We start from the raw sequence: 21,544 nt of genomic DNA, 5'->3' as shown, positions 1-21,544 counted from the left end.
ATAGATGGTCAGGAGGTAAACAATTTTTTAAAGTTGTGTGAGTATAGACAATCTCCAAGAATGGCACTGAAATTGAAATAATATCTTGATTGCCTACTTATTTTTGACAACTGCCCACAAAACTGCAATATACTGTTATCTGAACTTCCTCACATGCAGGGCTGAATCCATGCCAGTTAAGCTTTATTTATTCCTGTGCCCTGGTATCCATGCAGCATGTTTCCCTGAACTGTTGCCCAGTGACAACTTTTTTTTTTTCTTTCTGTCGTCAAAGAATGGCAACACCCCTGATATCGCTAAAGCATTCATTTCATTGACTCTTTGTTAAGGTCGTAACCACATAGCTGTGATGGTCCAGTTCTATTTTAGTATCTACTACATTTAAAAAGCATCTCCTCTTGTTCGGATCGCCACGCCATTGATACAGTTGGATATCTTTATCTCGCGGCTTTGCGTGGGCACATTCTTTCCCTTCGTGGATCGTACATTTGTTAGATGCGGTTACAGCGGAGCTATGCCACCTTAAAATCACATGCTGACACAACAAGAACACTACTCTCCACCCATATCCGAGAACACTCGGTTAAGAGGTGTCTCACCTCCCAAAACTACACTCAAACCAAGACAGACACTTGTGTACAAACGACACACAGAAACATCCCTGACTTGACTGGAGCTCCTTATTGGCCAGGAGTCCCTCAGCTGAGTGCGTAACGTTGCGCACTGGAGACGCACGGACCTGCCGGAGAATTTGCCGAGAATAACTCATCTTGTGGATACTCAAGTGTTTGGATTTAATAAAGATTTATCTCAGCCTGGGTACACCTTACATGCCAAAGCTGGGGGAACAGATTGGAACGCCGGAGACTTTTACGCGAAGCTTTAAAGTTTTCGCCACAATAATTGGTAAGTGCACCTTGACAGCAAGTCCAAACAATCTACCTTAACAGTACTGAATTATTTGAACTGACATTCACTGTCTGTGACTTGATTTATAGGCTTTTATGACTCGGAAAGGTTAAACAAAGGCTACTGTGCAGGGGAGTGAGAAACTGATTGGAGATGATCAGTTAATCACACGCCGATAAGAGCGCGTTTTCAACACGTAATTCCACGTAACACCGTGGACATCATTAACTTACAGGAATTGACGGCAGCACAGTGCCCTCCGTTATGCTTTGTTGGCAGTAGGACATTACTGAGATCGACTTATTACACATTCGGTTTCCTTACCTTTTCCTGTACCTGGGCACAACAACATGACTAAATTCTACCTTAAGATACATGCGCATATACTGTATGTTTATAGTACTAAAACAATTGTCAGGGACAGAGAAAACTGAATTCTTGTACTCTTTTACCAGAGGATGAATTTCTCCAAATAACAAGCTGACTGTTATCATATCGCCAAAGAATTTTTCAGCTTGCTGTTAACTCACAAGTTGCTCTAACCTTGGAGCATGAGTAAACGAATAGTCGCTCGTTTTGTGTTTGTGGTGGTTTCATCATTGGCCACTGGGGGGCGCTAGAGTATCTCGTAGAAGGGACACTAGTTTTAGAGGAGTCGTGCGGTTTTGGACAAGTGAACTCAGTGGACGGGTGATTTTATGGTGTCACTTTAGGTTGTCCATCTCACTGTCCCCGTCTCTCCCTAAGTTGCTCTGTCAGGGCAATTTTGCCTGATGCTTGTTTTCGCCTGAGCAGAGGAGTAGCTTTCCTATGAGTCACTTGAGAGTGCATACACATGACTGTCTAAACTTGCACTACAGCATCAGTCTCCTTGAATACTCATTATAAATAGGCAAACCATATGTCATATTTGCCTCTATAGACTGGTTTCTCTGTTTGCCAAGTCCCAACAACTCTGTCTGCCACTATCTCTCTCTCTCTCTCTAACACTTAAAGGGTCGATTTGGTTTGTTTACTGATGCTTCCTGAATAGCATAACTCGTCTAATGCGTAATTTGCATACCATTCGTGACAACTTAAATGCTGCAGCATGTCGTAGAGGTCAGGGGAAAGAGGATGGCGTCAGCACTACTAGAGCTATTAAAGCCGAGAGAGATAACTCAGATCTCTCAGGGTGGATTGCGCAACACACTGATCTTTTTTTTTTTTTTTTTTTTTTTTTTTTTTTTTACACTGTAATGACAGTGTATGATGGAGGCAAAATATTCCCTGAGGAACTTAACATACGTCATCTGTGAACCAAAACACAGGACTTCAGCGTGGACTTCTTGTGTAATTGTCCTGTTGTTATTAATTAATAGAATACTTTACTGCTGTGTCATTGGCTGCCATGACTTGTGGCCAGAGGTTCAATGGACCACCGACTCCCTCATGGTGAAGTTTTATCCCAAAGACACTGTTTTTATTGAAGATTGAGATTTGTTAACTTGGTTCAGGTTTCACACTGTGGGCGTGCAGATATTAACTTTAGGCACAAATGCGAGCTATGACCAAAACAGCACTTTGGAAGTGAGTTAGTGAAACACTGCACTGAGCTACCGTGGTATTGGGACATGTTTTGTTCTTTGCTGTAATTTATTATGAATGGCCTAAACTTGCCTGCCCTCCACGTGGGTGTGGATCTCTTCTCTCTATTGGTTGAGATCAGCGGCGTCCTAAAGGAGCTCTCCTGTGATTGGCCGGGCCGTTTCAAGGCTGTGGGCGTGTTTTATCGATGGTGGAAGTGGGATACTTTGTGACAATGTTCATTGTCGATTTTTCATTGGAGCTGCCGTGGGTATGAGTGCGCAGCGGAGAGCCTCTCAGTGTTAGCCGTATGAGGCTTTGCAGCTTACAGTTCGTGTATTTTGTCCTCTAAAGCTTGCAAAAAGCTTCCAAAGCACCGGGAGGAATTTCAATCTTTTTTTTTTTTTTTTAATCGGTCCTCACATTTTCTGTTTCAAAGGTAACCGTGTTCGTAAATGAGCGTGCATGGCATTTTTTCCTGACAAATACTTGCGTTTCTGGCTGGCATTTGCCCACCTATGTAGCATTTAGGAATCTGAGACATTTGGCGTGCACATTGGAAAAGGCAACAGAGAGAAAAAATAACAAACACAACAAAAGCCTTATGTAGTTGACTTTACCGGGGGAATATTCTCATAATAGCGACCGGATAGAGGACGGACTTGGTTTTATTCTGACTCTTGGAGACACAGAGAAAGGAGGCACCATCAGAGAGAGAGAGAGAGAGAGAGAGAGAGAGAGAGAAAGAGAGCGCTCCCTGAATGCTCCCTTTGATTTGAAAGCAGACCCTCTCTCTCCAGCAGAAGGGACGGTAGCAGAAATAAAGGATCTGCTTCTTCATCCTCCTCACCGTCTTCATCCACCGCTCTGCTCGTCTTGTCTGCCCCACTTTGACCACAGGTTATCGGATGGACCAACATCCCAGCGCCCGGAGCTGCACCAGTCGCGGGGCTTCTTCCTGCGAGGCCGTCCCGACTGAGCCCTCCATGAATCTGTTCATCCAGTCCACCACCGGCACACGCTTCGAGCTCTCCCTGCCCCTGGAGGAGACCGTGGAGGGACTGAAGAGGAGACTGTCGCAAAGACTCAAAGTACCAAAAGAGAGGCTCGCCCTTCTACACAAAGAAACGTGAGTAACAGTAATTATTGAAATGCAGTGGGAAATGCACTCCAAGCTCCAGTTGGTCAGCAGCAAAAAAAAAAAAAAAAAAAAGCCTAAACAAAACCATTCAGAAAGAAAACACGTTATAACCCACATTTCCTCTAATGGGATCACAACTGAATTGGTTTGATACTATTTATTTGCACGAATAAATAATTGCAAACTCTATCCCACAATTGAAAATGTGGTTTAAGTGGCTTTACTTTCTAGTAGTCTACATCCCGTCTAGTCCTCCAGTGCGCGTAAAAGGCTATGCAATGCAGTAGCCTATGTTCAATATTTTTTTACATTTATCTGCGGCTGAGCTCTCAGGTGTTTCAGGGACGACCTTGGCTGCTTCTGTTAGCAATTTATTCAAGGGAACATGCTATTGACCAGCAGGATGCTCGGTATAGAAATTACGCATTGGGGACGCGCCGGTCACTGGAGCAGTATTGACGACACGATCCGCACACTTGCATCGATTCCTCCCTCGTTCATTATAAATACCGAACCACGATTGAATTGCTAATATTGTTCGAATCGAGCACGTTAAACATTGATGAGTTGAAGTCACACGGGCGAGGATGGCTGCGCACCGGAGCCCTTCTTTTATTTACTCCGCTGCGGTACGGACACGCTGTTTATCTGACACACAGACTTTTGAAATCGTGCATTTGTTGAGTTACGGAGAAATGTGACTGTATTCAGCGGGGGATGAGTGATTGCACTGTGCATTGCGTAAAGCCGTGTTTTCCTGCGTGATAGTGTAGCAATAGCCCGACAAGCAGCTTTGGAGGCAGATGGCTCCTGGTTGGTTTCGGTTCATGCATAGGCGTGAAATATAGGTTTTCCCAGTCCCTTTAAAGGGTGGCCCACCCCTCTCAGCACTTGGAAGCTGCTGCTATATTATTCAGATGATGGGAGCTCTGCATGGACAATGGGCGTAGTTAAACAACGCCTTGCCCTTTTATTATTTAAAAGTAACTGAAACTATGCAACTGTTAGCTGTTTCCCCAAATGAATCAGGCTCGGGATAAATGGACTAACAATGACGCTGGTGGTGGTATGCAAAAAAAAAAATCGGGGGGGTTTATTGCATGCAAACAGTGCATTGTTTTTGCACCCACCCCCATGTAATCACCCAACAAATCGCATCATCCTTTAAAACCTGAAAACCTCCTTTTTAATCCCCCCTCACCCCAAACAGAAGACCTACAGTAATTTGAGTGTTGAGTGCCTTTGTTCAGCCTCATGGGGTGAGATTTGGGTCATGACTGTACAGTAGGCTGTCCTAAACATGCTCCACCACAGGAGGCAAAGAGTCATTATACTTGGCTGTGAGTGGTGATAACACATCATCACTTACTTGCAAGAAAAAAATGAGAAGCACTTCCACAGTTGGGGGCTGATACTCACTAAAATGTGTATTATACTGTTAAACAGTCTCTAAAACTAGATAGGCTGCTGCCATAAGCATCTGCAGGTCACCAATGTCCAAAATACATTTTTGCACTCTCTATTTTATTTTGTTAATTCTTGGTATTATTTAAAAGATTGTGTTTTTTGCTTTTAGTATTGAGCTTCCATCCTCCAGTCCCTTAACTCAAAATGCCAAAAGAAAATACTTACCTCCACTTAGGCAAGTGGCAGTGGTGCCAAATATCCACTGCGAGCAGTTGTCAAGCTCCACTATACTCGAAATTGAAATATGACAGGCCAATCAATACTTCTCTTTCAAGGAGCTTTTCACCCACGGCTCTTTTTCAAACTAGTTTTGAAGTCTGTCTGCCCCCCTGGCTGAAGAGTGTTTGTGTGTCTGAGGAGAGAAGATATTGTCAGCACGGTCTAATTATGTTGTTCTCTCTAACCCCGCAGGCGACTAAGTTCGGGTAAACTCCAGGATCTAGGGATCTCAGATGGGAGCAAGTTAACGCTTGTACCAACAGTTGAAGCTGGCTTAATGGTAAGGACTGTGTAATTGTATTTAGTTAAACAGAATAATTATTTGGGATCCAGCCTTTAATACTGAATTCATTATCACATCATTAGTATAGAACTGCATATTAATTTCTCCGTCTTAATAGATGTCCATTCATTTCTAGTCCACAATAACATATTGATTTGTTTGCACCTCCATTCCCTTTGTGCAATGCAGTCTCAAGCATCAAGACCCGAGCAGTCAGTGATGCAAGCCTTGGAGAGTCTAACAGAAACTCAGGTAAGGGGCTCTCTCTGTCTGTTGACATTTGTGTTACATGTAAAAACAACAACAACAACAACAAAAGCTGCTGTGCTACATGGCCTGAGTATAAGTCAGGAGATTTGGGCTTTGTGTATTTGTTTGAATAGGAGGTTGTAGCCTTGGAGAAATGGAGTTCATATAGTGTAATGCCCAGATGAGAGAGAGAGAGAGAGAGAGAGAGAGAGAGATGAACAGGCAACACAAGCCTCTTTGCTTGTCTAATCTCAGCCTCTTGAACAAGCCAAGCTGGACATCCAGTGTGAGCTGTCAGTATATAATAAGCAGCAACACCCACCGTATCCTAGTAACATTTGTGAATGTGTGTGTGTGTGTGTGCATGCAAGTGAGAGAGGCCCAAGCAAACGCCACCCAAGAAAGACTCGTTTGTGTGCTGCTGAGAAGACTAGCACATAAGACTCAGCCCTACCTTTCTGTTTACACCTTCATCTCTAATCTCTCTCACTCTTTCTGCATTTGTTGCACTACCACACACACACACACACACACACACACACACACACACACTCACACACACAAGTTTCCAGGAAGCGTACTGTGGCTGCATGCAGTTACTTACTTACTCAATCGTAAATACAGAACTGGACTGTCAAATGACAGTCTTCTCAGTCAATATTAGCATAGCGTTCCTGGAAGCATAGCGTGCTGAGATGCCTGGGACGTGTTCTACACCCTATACTTGCAGCGCAGCGGCTCTGCGAGTCTAGTGAACAGTATACATCTGACTCAGTGTGGCATGACTCACCAATGTGATCAATAGTGAGAGTAAAGCGAAAAAGGCATGAGTTTTCCTCGCTAGCCACAGAGCGAGAGCGAGAGGCGATAAGGTTGAATGCACACAGACAACAGCAGTGACGTATGAAGCACTCTCTGCAGCTGACTGACTGGCTGACTGACTCAAGTCGACTTCCTTTGTGGCGTTGGGTAACCTTGAGATGTACGTAACTGCATCACCGAGACGCGGCTGACTGATGTCAAAACAGGACAAGATGGCGAAACTTTGATACTGATGTAACGAGCGGATGGTGCACACATCCTGGTGAATTTGTCAAGAGAATGATGCGTTTTATTGAGAAGTTTTGTTAGAGGATGTGGTTTGTTGGTAGATGGATGGGGTGGGAGGGGGGTTGGCGGGGGGCTGGGGGAGGGCTCAGTGTGGCTTCGTTCCCTGCTGGTAATTCTATGGTGGAAATCCTGGCCTTGTTGTGTGTGTGAACTCAGCATGCCTCTCGTAGCACTGACAGCAGATGACTGAGTGTGTGTAGGTGTGTGTAAGGGAATGTGTGTTTGCATGTGTGTGTGTGTGTGTTGGAGGAGGGTGGGCTAGAAGCAAGCCTTGCACAGTGATTGTGATTTCAAAAAAAAAAAAAAAGATTTAAAAATCAGATAATAATTCATCTGCCTCTATCCCAGAAAAGCATCTCTCTCTCTCTCTCTCTGTCTCTCTCTCTCTCTCTCTGTCTCTCTTTCTCTCTCTCCACTGCACTTACTCTTAAATTCATTGGTATGACTCATGAGAAGACTGCTTACATATTGCTTCTCAAATGAACACTACTGTTGTATTCATTTCCTGTACTATTAATTACAGTTCCATGGTAGGAATAACAAGAATAAAAGGCCGAGTAAGAATGATAGCGGGGTAAAAGGTTAAAATAAAGGCATAAAGCTGCTTTACTGTGTTTTTATCCAGGGAAATTGATTCCTCTTTATAATTCATGAGGCGGAATGGAATGATATAGATTGCGGAGAGATTACGGATCCGAGTAAGATTAGAAAATAGGATCACAAAAGCTTTTCCTCATTTCCTCTCTTTCCCCAACTCTGGGGCTATCAAAAATCAATCAATACACTTAGCTCTTAAAAGTGTCTGATACGATAACTGATATGCCCATACACCCAAAAATAGCCGCAGTGAAGTATGTGGGGTGCTTGTTAGCTCCTGGGGGGGCAGCCGCAAGCACGCGAGATAGCCAGTGTCCGACTGCCCCCCCCACCCCACCCGCCTCGATCCAGCCGTCTTTTTGGTCTTGTGAGATCTGGTTTCAAGATGGGATGTTTTGGCCAGAAAGTGATGTGTGTGTGTCACGGCAGGACAGATCACTTTATGTCTTCTCCTCTATCAGGATTCTGGGGAGTCCAGCTCTAAGGGCTAGCCAGCCAACCAAGGCAGAACATGACACCTTCTAGGGAGAGGGCTGAGCTAGATAGAAAGTGTTTTATGGAAAGGGAGCCCTGGCAATTATCGAAATAGGATTTTTTTCCCCCCTTTGCTCCCTCCTTCCTTCTCCTCCTTCCCTCTCCCTTTCGCGTTTCTGCTTAACAGCTCTTCCAGGGCCCTATAATTTCAATGTGCTGTGGTTTGCAAGTCTGGCTAACAGGGCCGCGTAGCTGCTTCAGTTTGGCGACGATGGCTGGCTTCTATAGCGAGGCTATATAACACAGACTGCCTTAATTCCTCCCCTGGCATCTCAGTAGACTTTAGTCATGACATCTAAGCTGCATTAAGCCACTACCTCCTGACAGCCCATCAAAACGGTAGTATTTTCTACTCTCTTCTGTCTGCCAAATAGAGGTTGTGTGTACAGCTTACATATGCACCCATGCGCATGCACACATGCACACGCACCACAGAATTGACAGGGTATATTTAAGAGGATTTCTGAGCCTGCTTGGAGAATGAGAAAATGTCTGATCCCACTAGTAAAATGAATGTATATTTACAAGACAGGCAATGACGGGAAGCAAAAGTAATATTTACTTTTTATTTTGTGGGCATATGTAGGCTGTGACATCAGCTCTCCACCTATTGATCTTGGTATTTGACAGAAAGAGAAGGATTATGTGTCCCTCCCTGCACACAGGGACTATTTGCTCATTGATGCACATTGATGTTAGAATGAAAGCCAACCAGGCAGGCAGGCATCACCCTCACCATCCCCCATTGCCCTTCCCCCATGCAGCCACCTCTTTGTTCCTGTCTTAAAGCATGAACACCAAACCTGCCCAGCTGACAAACCCTCTAACACACCACAATGATTGAGGGCCAGCCTTTAAGTTTGGCTCTCCCCCATGACCTCCTTTCATCCTCCATACATCTATAGGCCTTGGATATATCCAATTGACTGCAGCTACAGTGGTGCTTGCTGGTTTCAAAATCAATGCCCAGCCCAGCTGGAGTTAGGCTCGGCATGCTGCAGATTGACAAATTTTGCCTTGAAGAGTAACACAGATTGCCTTGGGAGGAGGTGGTGTGTTGCCACTGCTCGTGTCCCTGTGGACTATGTTGTTACATATCTGTTCTGCTTTCCTCCCTCGTTCCCTCCCTCCTCCAAGGCATTGCTCCTGCCGGCAGCCTCCCTCTGCTCTCCTTATACTTCCCCTCTTCCTCCTCCTCCAGGATTTGGAACGGCTTTGTCATTGTGTCTAGAAGTGGACAGATGCAAACTAGTGGGATCTAACAATATGCAGGGAGTCGCCGCTGGGTCACCCTCGCCTCATTTTCTCTGTGCGGCCTCCCTCAGGGGGTGCCATGCTGGGCCAGACAGGTGGAGGAGAGCAGAAAGAGAGAGAGAGAGACAGCTCTGCGTACAAGTCGTTCTGTCCTCTGTGTGTGCGTGTGTACAAGTTGTTCTGTAGGTTGGAGGTAATTGGGAGGAGGGGTGCACACGCTTGCGTGACTCAGAGATGAAGAAATAGAGGAGGGAGTCTCACAGACAGACTGAAATAAAGAGGAACAAGGGCAGAGGGCATTTTACTGAGATATCCACTGCTAGAGAGAATTGGTGACTAGATTATATATAGAAAAGGCAGTTTGCTGAGAATTCTGTGCATGTGGACAGCAAACTGTGTGCATTCGGTGTGTGTTTGTGTGTACCTGTGCATGTCTGTGTGTTGTTAGTCAATAATGTTTCTTTTTCCAGTCCTGCACCCTGTGCCCACTTTATCTAGATTCTAGTTAATCAGCCAGATGGACACTACTGGAAATCATTGGAGAGTAATTGTATTGAGGATTTGGGAGTGGAAGGAATTGAAAAATGACGGAGTCAGTCTGTTGGTCAATAGAGAAGCCTCCCCTTTTTTATAGCACACAACCCCCTCTGTCCTTGTCGCTGCCATTTAAATGAAGGCTTTTTATATGCATACAGCTAAAGAGAGGGAGTCTTTGCTCCGTAGAATGGTAAATACATGCCTTTTTGTTACCTAAATGAAAGCTAAAGAAATCAATTTGTCGCTGAATGTGTAAATCTATTTGTGTATGGAATGAAAGACAATTCTGATCTAAAGGCCTATTCAGTCCCTACTCATGTAAATCCTGGCCTTGAAAATTGCATTAATAAGCTGATCACGGAGTATTTTTGCACCTGTATAATCCCCTTTGTGATGCTTATACACACAGTGGGTGGGGGGATGCTGGGAGGGGTGAAGAGAATCAAGGTGTGTTGTTGAGCAATCAAGGAGAGATGGATTTTGCAGAGGATTTCATTGTCCTATTGTGTATACTCATCCATGCTTGTGTGTGTGTGTGTGTGTGTACTGACATGCTTTTTTAATTTCTCTGCGCCTTTGTGTGTTCACGCGTCCAGCAGCCAGGGAATCTTATGTCTCTATATCTGAGTCGTGACCATCATTGTTTTCCGTTCCCTGGCGGCAGCAAGCCTTTGTGATTCAAGTAGCAGGCATCGTGACTAGTGGGGCTACTGTGTGGGAGGATGGAGGCCAGGAATTTCACATCTGATAGCCACCACCTTCTTCGTGAAGCCAATTAGGCACACACTCCTGTGAAACCAGAGAGGCCGGGGTCAAGGCTTCTGTCACTGGCACCCCCAAAATCCCAGGTGAATTCACTTGCTTTAGAATACAAACCAGAGAAAGGTGAGAGGAGGTGTGTTTCTGAATAAAGAAACCTTCATGGGGTTTATTTCTTGCTCCATCTCTTTCTTACTCCCAGTCCGCAACCTCCTCCTGCCTTGTTGACTGTGCCTCTTGAGTTTTCAGTCTCTTCCTTTATTGGTTGTACCCACTAACCATGACTTGACGCCTGTTTCTACCGCTCACTGGAAGGGATTGCAGCCACATCTCAATTTTATGTTCTCTGTAATCGCTTCTGTCCACAGGGACACACTGAACAGAAAATCCACTTTTTCACCTGTGTCTCACACAGGTGAGGTGCCATTCTCCGTCTCCTGTTGTTATTGCTGCTGCTGATGTTGCTTTTACAAGTATCGACTGCTCCCTTTGACTGGTTGTAGACACTGATCGCTGTTAAGCAGAGCCCCCTTTCCCCACACTTCCCCATCAGCGGTGGATAGAACGTATTAATCAGTGGGTATCAAAGGCGCTGTGCAGGAGTGTTTATGAAAGAGAGGAGCATGAGAGGCAGGTGCTGTTTTACTGCAGGCGAAAACCGAGCAAGAGACAGAGAGGGAGGCTTCTTTGCTGTTGTCTGAGCTGAAATTGAGCGAACGCAGGAGGGTTGGGGGTTGAAAGGGCTGCGTGTGTGTGTCAAAGAGCTCAATGCAGTTGGTCAGTTGGATTGTTGTCACAGTTGGAGTGTGAGGAGTGTGGGGTTTTGCAGGAACATGATCATTATGAACTTTGCCATTCTGATCTCTCTTTTCACTCAGCCGATCAAATTCAGCGATGAGCCAGCTGGTCCTCGCTTGCTCCTCTTGCCCCCTCTGTTTCTTATCAGGCAGTATTACAGACGTCTATTTCTCCAATGGGGCCTTTGAAGAGCGCCTGGCCTGCTTTTAGGATTTGGGGCATGATGCAAGGCATTGATTTTTTTTCCTCTTCTCTTTTGAGAGGCTGTTATTGCATCTTTAGCCAGTATGTGTCTGCACCAAGACTATCAATAGTGTCCTGGTGCGATCAAAACATCTAGGTCGATAGGCAGGTTAATAAGCAGGGGTTTTGAACCCCACCTTTCACCTGGCTGTTTGATAGGTGAACAGCTGCACTGGAGCCAGAATGTGGCTGGAGGAGACCGCTTCTTCCTCTGAAGGCTTCCCTCATTCCATCCCTCTATCCTGCCCTTCAATCCTCTATCCTCTTTTCTCCAGCACAAAGCTGCTCAGTTGTTCATGAATGTCAGCTCAGTGCTGCCAGCGCTCTCTCCCTCCCTCCCTCGCTCACCCTCCCTCAGTCTCTCAACGTCTCTTCCTCCCTCTCTCCTTATCTCTCTCCCTTAGTTCGCTTAGTGTGCAAAGGAAGAACGACTGCAAATGAGTTCCTTGAACCACAGGGACCCCAATAAATAAAACTGTCAGCCAGAGATGTCGAGAGAAAAAAAGAGGGAAGGAGCCAGAGGCACACTCTCACTGAATATTTCATCACCCACCACCACCACCACCACCACTCTGACACCCTACCCCCATCTCCCGCATCCCCCATCCCCCTTAACATCCTTGCTCCCTCCTTCTCTCCTGCCATCCTCCCCATTTTCCTCCATCTTTGCTCCACCCCTCCTCCCCCGGCTGCCCCTTATCATACTCTCCCCCATCACCGCAGAGCAGCCAGTGCCTGCTGCTAAACAAAATGCCACCCTGGCCCCCAGCAACCGAAACAAAATGGTTGATGGGGATGGTAATGAGGTGGGACAGCTTTTTATCAACACCTGTGTGTGTCTGAATAGACTCCTGTGTCATGACATTGGATGGTATATAACCCCCTTTATGTCTTGTGTCTGATTTGAACAAACACAGACAGACTCTCGTGGCATGACCTCTCCTGTACCTCCTCTCTTTGCATACCGCTGCTGCTGCATCGGGAGAACAATGACGAGCTGGTCTCTCTCTGCCTGTCTTAACACAACAAAAGTGGGGCCCTCCGCTCTCCTTGTCTTGCCTCTCTCAAAACAAACCACCACAGACAGCCTTAAGTTGCTTTTGCACAGGCTTGGAATTTTTTTTCGAGTGTACTGTGAGGAACGAGGTGGAAAAAGAAATGGGAGTCAGCTGCAGATTCAAAGACAGGCCGAGGAGCTCTCTTTTGTTTGCCTGTGATGTTCCAGAAAGCTCTATCTGGTGTTTGTCCTGACGTCAGTGGTAGCCAGCCACATTGGCTGTCTTGGCTGTGCTCCTGAGAGCAGACAGGCATGTTTGGACTGGAGCTGAGCTGCTAGCCGAGACCTCTGGGAATCATCTGCTAGCCAGCTCTCCAGCTCCAGAGGCCCCCCCATCAACCCCTCCTCCTCCTCTCTCTCTCTCTCTCTCTCTCTCTCTCTGTCTCTCTCTCTCTCTCTCAGAGTCTCTCTCCGTCTGGGAGAGGCTTGCTGTTACATGATCACTCTAGCCAATCTAGCCTGTGGCAGGCAGGCCGAGCTGTATCATCCTCCGCCTCCTCCCTTCCCTCAGGAAACAGGCCCTATTTCAGGTGTTCCACTCCACAGCCCCCGGCTCTCAGCTACACAAGCTGTTCGCCCTCCTTTTCAGTCAGAGGTGTTGGGAAACGACATGTCAGGCGAAACCGATGCGAGCCTCAGTTTGGAGGACTGGAATTCCACACCCGAGGGCTTGTTTTGGCTCCTTTTGTGTACCTTCTGCGGGATTAGAAGGTGGAACCGCAGAGATGTGAGAGTAACCAATCGTGGAAATGGTCAGATCGTAGCCGTCACGAGCCCCCCACCCTGTCATTTTCTTTCCCAAGTCAAATGTCTATGTTTATGTGGGCTTGTGGCCTTTTAATTTCTTACCTAAAGGAAATGTTGTGGTGGGTGGTGGGTGGTGTGTGTATGTGCGGAGACCCCATGTGAGTCACATACACAGTTACAGAGGAGGAGACGGCTTCATGCGTTTTTTTAGGTCGCATGTATGTGAGACTAAACCTTCAAATTTGACTTTGTGAGTCAACGACTGGGACGCCAAGATCAGGAGTGACAAACCCACCGAGGGAGGGAGACATGGGGAGACGGAGGAGGAGGGACAGAGAGAGAGAGAGAGAGAGAAAGTGTGCCTCTCTAAAAAGGCTAATTTGAAGTCTGCCATGTGGTGTTAGGAGCTCAGTAGGAGTACATGAATTTCATCTTGTGGTTTTGAATAATCCACACTAGTCATTAAAGGGTAATCAAGACGCCTCTCTATCTTTATGTTTCTGCTGCCCTGCTTTCTCTCTCTCTCTCTCTCTCTTTCTTTCACTCTTACTCACTATCTCCCTCTCTCTCCAGTTAGTCTTCCCCAGGCATGTCAGATAGTGATGTGTCATTGCTTCCGTCCCACACACACACACACACACACACACACACACACACACACACACACACACACACACACAGAGTGAGATGGAGAAATAGCCCAGACCCACATCCATTCTCTCTCCTCTCTGCTGTCCTCCTCCCCTCCCCTCAAACTAAACACTGGGCTACCAGTCTCCCTCAGGGCCTCTGACTTTGTGTAACTGTGAGTTTGTGTGTGTTTGTGTGTGTGTGTGTGTGTGCACATGGGGGGGTTGGCAAACTGCCGACTCATTCTCTTGACAGCTGTCAGTCAGAAACACAATCAAACCCTCCACCCACATCACCCCACCCTTTTTTTTCCCTCTCTCCCCTCTCCCCATCACACACACTCACACACACACCCACACACATCTTGTCTGTTGGGTCACAGGTGACCTTTTTGTGTGTGCACTTTCCCCCCGAGCCATCTCATCTAGCACCCAGCGCTGTTCTCCGCCTCACTTCGCACCCTGCCTTGCCTCGACAAGAACACAATGTTTCAGGGCCCGTTGAGTTTATTGTTTTACCACACCAGGGTAATCATGGCAGGCGTGGACTGTATCAACAAGCCATTAGGCCCCGAGTTTACACTCATGGCATGCCGGAGTTTCTGCCTTGCTGCCAGCCTTTCATAAATATGGAGATGTTGTTTTAGGTTTGGATTATTTAGACCATCAGTTGTCCCCCAGCCCCCGTGTCCTCTCACCCACCTCTCTTCTCCCTCTATCCTCTTTTCCGCGGTGTGTCAATACCAATGTGCAAAGGTCACCCCGGCTACAGAGAGGCAGCGGTCGATAGAGAAATAAATAAGCAGAAGAAAAGGGAGAGAAGTGATGGAGGGCAGAGCCTGGTGATTCACAGGGTTAACTACAGGCCAGCACCACACAAGCACACTCCAAAGCCTGCAGGGGCCTGGAGGAGCGCAACCTCTGCTCTCTATTTCGCTCTCCTTCCCTGTCTTTGAATGTGTTTCTCTTTCGCTTACCTTCCCTTGCTTTGTCACTGCCTTGTCTCTCTGGTTGCTCTCTGTCTCTTTGTGCCCTCTCCTCCCCTCCCTAGCGTTTCTGTGCTCCTTCTGTCTCCCTGTTGCCCTGGCCACCTCACCCCCTCCGTCCCTCCCTCTCTCAAGGCTTGAAAACACACAGGCAACAGGGGGTGTTGAAACCTTTTTGGACAGAGGCGTCACTTTGTGTTAGCCCAGGCCTGTTGTTTCTCTTTTGCTTCTATTTGGGGAGAACCTGAGACGTCATTACCGCTGAGGCTTCAGGGACCCAGCGAAGCTGTCTGACCCCTGAATGCCTGCGTCTTCTTAGAAAATGCATACACACATGCACGCTCAAACACACACACACACAGACGCAGACACACTCACACACACACACGCATCAGCAGTGAGTGGCAGGACACAGCAGCAGAGCCACAGACATGGGAGGGAAGGCAAAGCAAGAGGAGGGGGCACAAGAGAACTTTTGTTGTTTAGTGTGAGTCCTCCAGCCAAGTCGTGACAACTCCGCTGTGTGTGTGTGTGTGTGTGTGTGTGTGTGTGTGTGTGTGTGTGTGTGTGTCATCCGGGCCACTGGTGGGTCAGTCAGGGCCTCCACACTTGGCTCCTGTTGCCATTCTCAGAGCACCAAAAATGGGCAGCTCTTCCAGATCCGCCGTGGACTCCGGGACAATCGGCCATTCTGTGTGTGAGAGGCAGGCGGGGTGTATTTCCTGGACCAAGGACTGATTTTTCAGGCCCCGGGCCAGACAGAAGGGTGGCCTTTGTCTCTGTGCTGAATGGCACCGCAGACTGACTGAGGGGCAGTGGGAAGCATGCAGGAGTGGCTGTTTATGTGTGTGTGTGTGTCTCCCAATGGGTCCCTTCACCCACCCCTCTCCAGCAGATGTAAATAGGCCAGTGTTGGAGAATGGTGATTGATTGCAGGATGAGCTAATGGGGTGTATCTATCTCTCTATCAGATGGGGGGCTGAGCGCTCTGTCCTGTGTGTTTTGACTGACATTCATGGCACAGGCTGCTCATTTACAAGGAAAAAGTCAACATGCATAAGGCATTTTAAAAGGCTTTAGCTTTCTGTTGATACTTGATTCAATTTGAAACAAACACACAGTCAGTAAGTCATGTACATTGACTCAGTGCATTTTCTAAGAAGCGGGCGTCTGATTTTAGTTAATCGACATATCTCTCTTTCCATTTCCTGTCTGCAGGTCAGTGACTTCCTGTCCGGCCGCTCCCCGCTCACCTTGGCGCTGCGCGTGGGCGATCACATGATGTTCGTCCAGCTCCAGTTGGCGGCGCAGCAGTCCGGCGGGCCCCAGCTCCAGCACAGACACCTCATTGCCCGGGGCAATGCAGCAGAGACCGCCATGGGACAGCCCGCGGGGCAGCCCCACGGCCCCCACCCTCACCCCCACTCCCACCACCACAACCCCCCACACCCGCACAGTCACCCCAGCTCCCACATGCCCCAGCCTCACCCGGTGCCCTCCGCCCCCTCCCCCCCGGGCTCCCCCTCCTTCCCGCTGTCCTCCGCGCACCAGCCGCTCCCGCCCATGTACCACCAGTCGCCCTCCCCCAGCCACTGTAGCCCCCCGACTCCCCCGCCCCACTCCCCTCGCCCGGCCCACTTGCCTGGAGGCCTGTTCCGCTCTCCGCCCCATCACCACCATCACCACCATCACCACCACCACCACCAGCCTTCCTCAGGCCAACCCAGCCCCCACGGCGGCCAGGCCAGCCCTGTAGCCCCAGTCCTCTGCCCTGAGGTGGGTCATTACGTGTTATTACTCGGTGTATTACAGCTGTGCTTATGTCATCGGCCCCACCTCAGTGAGGAGAGCGCGGTCTGAAACTTAAACGCACACCCATAATCCTGTTTGGTGCTTTGGGTTTAAGTGTTCTGTGTGCGTTTATAAGTGTTGCTGTGCCTTTAAGTATACATAAATATCCGATGTCATCATATCCACTTAACCTTTCTATGAATGGACAATGAAGGGGATGGGTTATCGCCGTTTGACCTGAGTCTCATGCATGCGACTAAATCATCCTCCATTAGATTGATTAGATTAGCGGGATATCCTATCAGCATGAGGGCGAACCCGTGGTTTACTCAGGTCTCGGGAAGGTTTCCACGTGATGTGTGTGCCCTTCCAAATCAGACACCAGTCCAAACAATTACTCATCACAGGAGTGCAGTTGGATTCCCAAATATACACACTGACGCACACACACACACACACACATAGACATGCACACATGCGTAGGAACGCGGCTATAACGCAGACAAGCCAAGAAGGCACGGCATGCATGTGACCTCATGTGGCCCAGTGAGTTGAAAGGGGAGAGGAGAGGTAGAGAAACAAAGAGAATGGAAGGAGGGAAGAAGGACAGTGAATTAGAGCTGCTGCTACATGTGTGGGTTCTTGTCTCATTGATCATTAACCTTTGCAGCCCTATTTTGCAACTTTAGGAGGCTGAGTTTGGCTTACTTGAACAACAGCTACACATACATGCACACACACACACACACACACACACACAGTTTGTTGTCTCCACCAACCAACTTTGCTGTTTACTTTCTCTCTCACTCCCCGAGCTCCGGCTTTTGGAAAGTGAAACAGAACCAGATGTCAGTTGACTATGTGGGAGAGTTGGGCTCTCAGCGAGGGAGATAGAAAGACAGGCCAATAGAGCAGTGAGAAAAAGGAAACGGCTATTCCTCATGTGGCTCTCACAAGTCTGACACACACACACATACACACACACACACACATACACATGCATGCATGCACGCGCGCGCACATACACGCACGCAGGAAGACAAACACAGGACTCTGCGTGGGTTTCGATTTCACTTTCAGTTCTCGGTAGAGTGATCCAAGTTAAGCTAAGGTGAAGCAGACAGGTTGCCAAGTAGGGTCTGATATCAGTTTGAGGTAACCAGAGCTGCTCGGCCTCATGGGGCCATACCAGGACAGAGAGAGCTCAGGTTTGCTGTTTTGTGGGTTTCGTGTAACGATAACCCTTTTCTGCATAGGTTACTTACATCACCCTATGCTGCAAATGTTAGTTACAACACCCTGAAGTAAAGGTTATTTACAATACTATCCTATACCAGCCAGCATTCTTAGTGCGTGGCATACATCATCTGTAGGACATAGGTCACAACACGCCGTGCTTATCCTCATGTGTTGCCAAATGTGCAGGCAAACATACTGTACATGTTACACTAATGCAATGTGGGATGAGGACATTTTGCACCAATGTTGAAGTCTGTTCCAACAGCTTTATCTGGTCCGGAAGCCTTACTGTATCTGTGTTTGGTGTGTTCCTCCTCCAGGCCAACTGCAGCACCAAGAGCCCCAGCGGTGGCAGCAGTCCCTCGCCACGCTCCCGTAAGCCCGGTGCCATCATTGAGAGCTTTGTTAACCATGCTCCCGGAGTCTTCTCAGGGACCTTTTCAGGTGAGGAGACAACATCACTGCCCAAGAAACGATCACGTGTGTGTGCCGTGCAAGCAGCAAGATCTTAACTGTTCCCTTTCTCCCGCTCTGTCCCTCGGTTCCCCTCCCAGGCACTTTGCACCCGAACTGCCAGGACAGCAGTGGGCGTCCCAGACGAGACATTGGCACCATCCTGCAGATCCTCAACGACCTCCTGAGTGCCACACGCCACTACCAGGGTGTGCCCCCCTCCCTCACTCAACTCCGTTACCAGACCCAGTGTGGCTCACCCGCCTCCCCGTCCCCCTCGCCCCCCCCTTCACCCCCGGCCGCTGGCATGACGGGCCTCTCTGCCAAAGCTACCTCGGTGCCCGCCGGCAACCCTAGCAGCCCTCCACCGACTCTTCATCCACTGGTGCAGTGCCAGAGCCAGATCCGCATGTGCAAACCCCCTGGTGAGTGACTCTACTCCACACTCACTATGCTCATGCAAGCATGTCATGCACAATGAACAGATACACAGTCATATACACACACATACATACACACACACACACAGACATATGCATACACACACACAAAGGCTTTGTGTAGCCCCTGAAGCCCTTGAGAAGCAGATGTTGCTGCAGTTGTCACGGCTTTTGGATGTGTGTGTGTGTGTGTGTGTGTGTGTGTGTGTGTGTGTGAAATGACTGCAGTCTAAAGCTTGTCACAGAATATCAATGAGCTCTGCTCATCCATTGCACCCTATATGAAAACTCATCATCAGCTTTGTCTTTCGGTTTCTATTCACATAATACAGCGCGTCCTGCTTAACGATCAGTTCTGTTATGATGATTTTGCCTCATCATCGAGTTCAGCCTGTTCCCTTCACCTTTATGATACTGACGGGGCAAGAAGGGGAAGTCAGATAAAAGACAACAGCCATACCGAGATTGCCTTGGGGTTTTAGACAGCGGAGAAGAGGAAGAGACGGTGTTGGAGGGTGTGGGGGGAGTATTATCTCCTCAGTAATGCATTACAAGCTTCCCCAGACCTGTTCAGTCAGGCTTCACTTGTCAGGTAGCAGAGCAGGCTTTGTGTTTGTGTGCACAGGAGATAGGTTTACCCCTTCAAGCCTGGGCTAGGCTATGTTTAGATTAGATTAGGCTTTGGCTGGTTTAACTTACCTCTTAAAGATAGGGGCTGGAGCTGGGACATGTATGGGCTGCGGTTAGTTGAGGCCGGACAAGGCTTGACATCCCCGTCGTGCCCAGCGGCTGGGCAGGGGCAGGAGGAGGGGCAGGAGTTCGGCTATTGTGCATTTGCAACTAGGTTTGGATGTTATAAAGCCTCCTTTCCTTGGAGAGACACAGGATGTTAAGAGTGTCAGACAGATGTCCAGGCCTGATAGCATTCACTCAGGGTTGTAATGTTAGACTGTCTGCGCCGAGAGAAACAGCATTGTCCTTTGCTGCCTCTCTATCTCCTGTTGAGGAAATCGAGCTATTCTTCTGGGAGCTGCTGGTAAATGCTGATGAATAGACTGACAGGGAGGATCCTTAAATCGAGTGATTAATGTTTAAAGTTTTCTTTTCTTTGAAAAAGTAGAAGCGTACACCTCGATTGTCTTTGTCCAGCTTCACCCTGTGTGTTGTGAGCTTCTGTGACTGACAGAGAGGAGTGTTTCAGCTATACGGGCCGGGCAAAAGTTCACTGAGAATGTACAGAGCCCCTCTGATTTACCCCGGCTGCCCTTACAAGTGTCCAGCGAACAGTTGGAATAACACAGGCTTATTTTCCTAACTCTGGGAAGACCCTTCCTTCAGCGCCCCCACCCACTCCCTCCATCCTTCCTTCTGCTCTCTCTCTCTCTCTTCTCCCATGCTCCTCCTTCGTCTGCACTCAACGCCTCATGCCAATCTTTCCCCCGTCGCTGTCCAAAAACAGCCTCGTCTGTAAAATCCATTTTTCTCTCTCTCTCTCCCTCTCTTTCTTCCTCCTATTCACCCTTTTCCCTTTCCATGCCTGTGTTGTGCATCAATACATTGTCTGTGTTCATTTGGCCTTTAAATAGATAGATTTATTCAGAAATGGAGTGCTGAAAGAATTTTCTTTGTGTAGTAGAGGGCATTGAGAGGAGGAGGACATGGAAGGGGAGTTTTAAAACCACATCACTAAGCCTCCATTCATCACATGGGTGTTTATATCCGGTCCATCAGTCTACCAACTGTCCACTGATTAACCAGGGCTTCCAGTAGAGAAGAAAAAAAAAAAAAAAACATAGTGCAAGAATGGTCTCTTTAATGCCTGTTTCAGACTTAGTCCAAATTCCTGTTTGTGATATATCCTTCTAGAGAGTGTTGTGAATGGGTAACCTGACCAATCAATCACAGTTCAGCTCACTGAGACAATGAATGTGCTGGTGTCGGTGTGCATGGAGGCTGTGTGGCTGATTGTTCGCTGTTCCTGAAGGAATCCTAAGGAAGCCGATGATTAAGTGCTCTGAGACGCTCTTATCAGCCAACACCTGATGGAAGACTTACTGGACTTAACACTGCAGCTTAACTCTGCTTCGCAGAAACCTGCTTCCATTCAGCTAGAGGAATCACCTGTGCTTACTGTGGAGAAGTGTCTGCCTGAATAGTGTGTGTGTGTGTGTGTGTGTGTGTCTGCACGTGGATGTGTGTGTGTGTAGCAGTCTAACTCAGGTTGAGACAGCCTCTTGAAAATGTCACATAGCTTGGCTGTCTCCTGAGAGCCTTTACCCTTTCCACTGCAAGTTCATGTGCGAAGGGGAGAAGACAGGCGTGAATAAAAAGCTTGCGCACACACACACACACACACATATACAGACAAAACACACACACAAACACACACACAATCACAATCACAAATGCTTGGTTAAAGTCTAGGTGGGCAGCTTGGTTTCCGTGGCTGGATGTATAGTGTTGCTGTGTGCACGGCTTTGTCAGCCCATGCAGGACCAGTGTTGGATTGGAGCACGAGGGCTTTAGGATGGCCTGC

The 21,544-nt window shown here is 47.9% G+C and overlaps 1 protein-coding gene across 2 annotated transcripts in view; it reads left to right on the top strand.

Annotated features, from left to right (window-relative positions):
• Positions 1-631: 631 nt before the first annotated feature.
• midn (midnolin) overlaps positions 632-21,544 on the top strand; it is a 29,696-nt gene continuing 8,783 nt past the window's right edge. The window contains exons 1-7 of one of the 2 annotated variants that reach the window (XM_030049907.1): positions 632-906; positions 3,376-3,604; positions 5,495-5,582; positions 5,775-5,837; positions 16,304-16,861; positions 18,436-18,559; positions 18,670-18,993. In XM_030049907.1, coding sequence (XP_029905767.1) covers positions 831-906; positions 3,376-3,604; positions 5,495-5,582; positions 5,775-5,837; positions 16,304-16,861; positions 18,436-18,559; positions 18,670-18,993 — 1,462 coding nt within the window. In that variant the 5' untranslated portion in view covers positions 632-830. Of the gene's footprint in view, positions 907-2,749; positions 2,915-3,375; positions 3,605-5,494; positions 5,583-5,774; positions 5,838-16,303; positions 16,862-18,435; positions 18,560-18,669; positions 18,994-21,544 lie in introns of those variants that run through there. The other variant, XM_030049908.1, reaches the window with a different exon arrangement.

This window comes from Myripristis murdjan, chromosome 4 (assembly GCF_902150065.1).
Source record: "Myripristis murdjan chromosome 4, fMyrMur1.1, whole genome shotgun sequence".
NCBI lineage: Eukaryota > Metazoa > Chordata > Actinopteri > Holocentriformes > Holocentridae > Myripristis > Myripristis murdjan.
The sequence above is the reverse complement of the archived record's forward strand: the minus strand, read 5'-3'. Positions and strand labels throughout refer to the sequence as shown.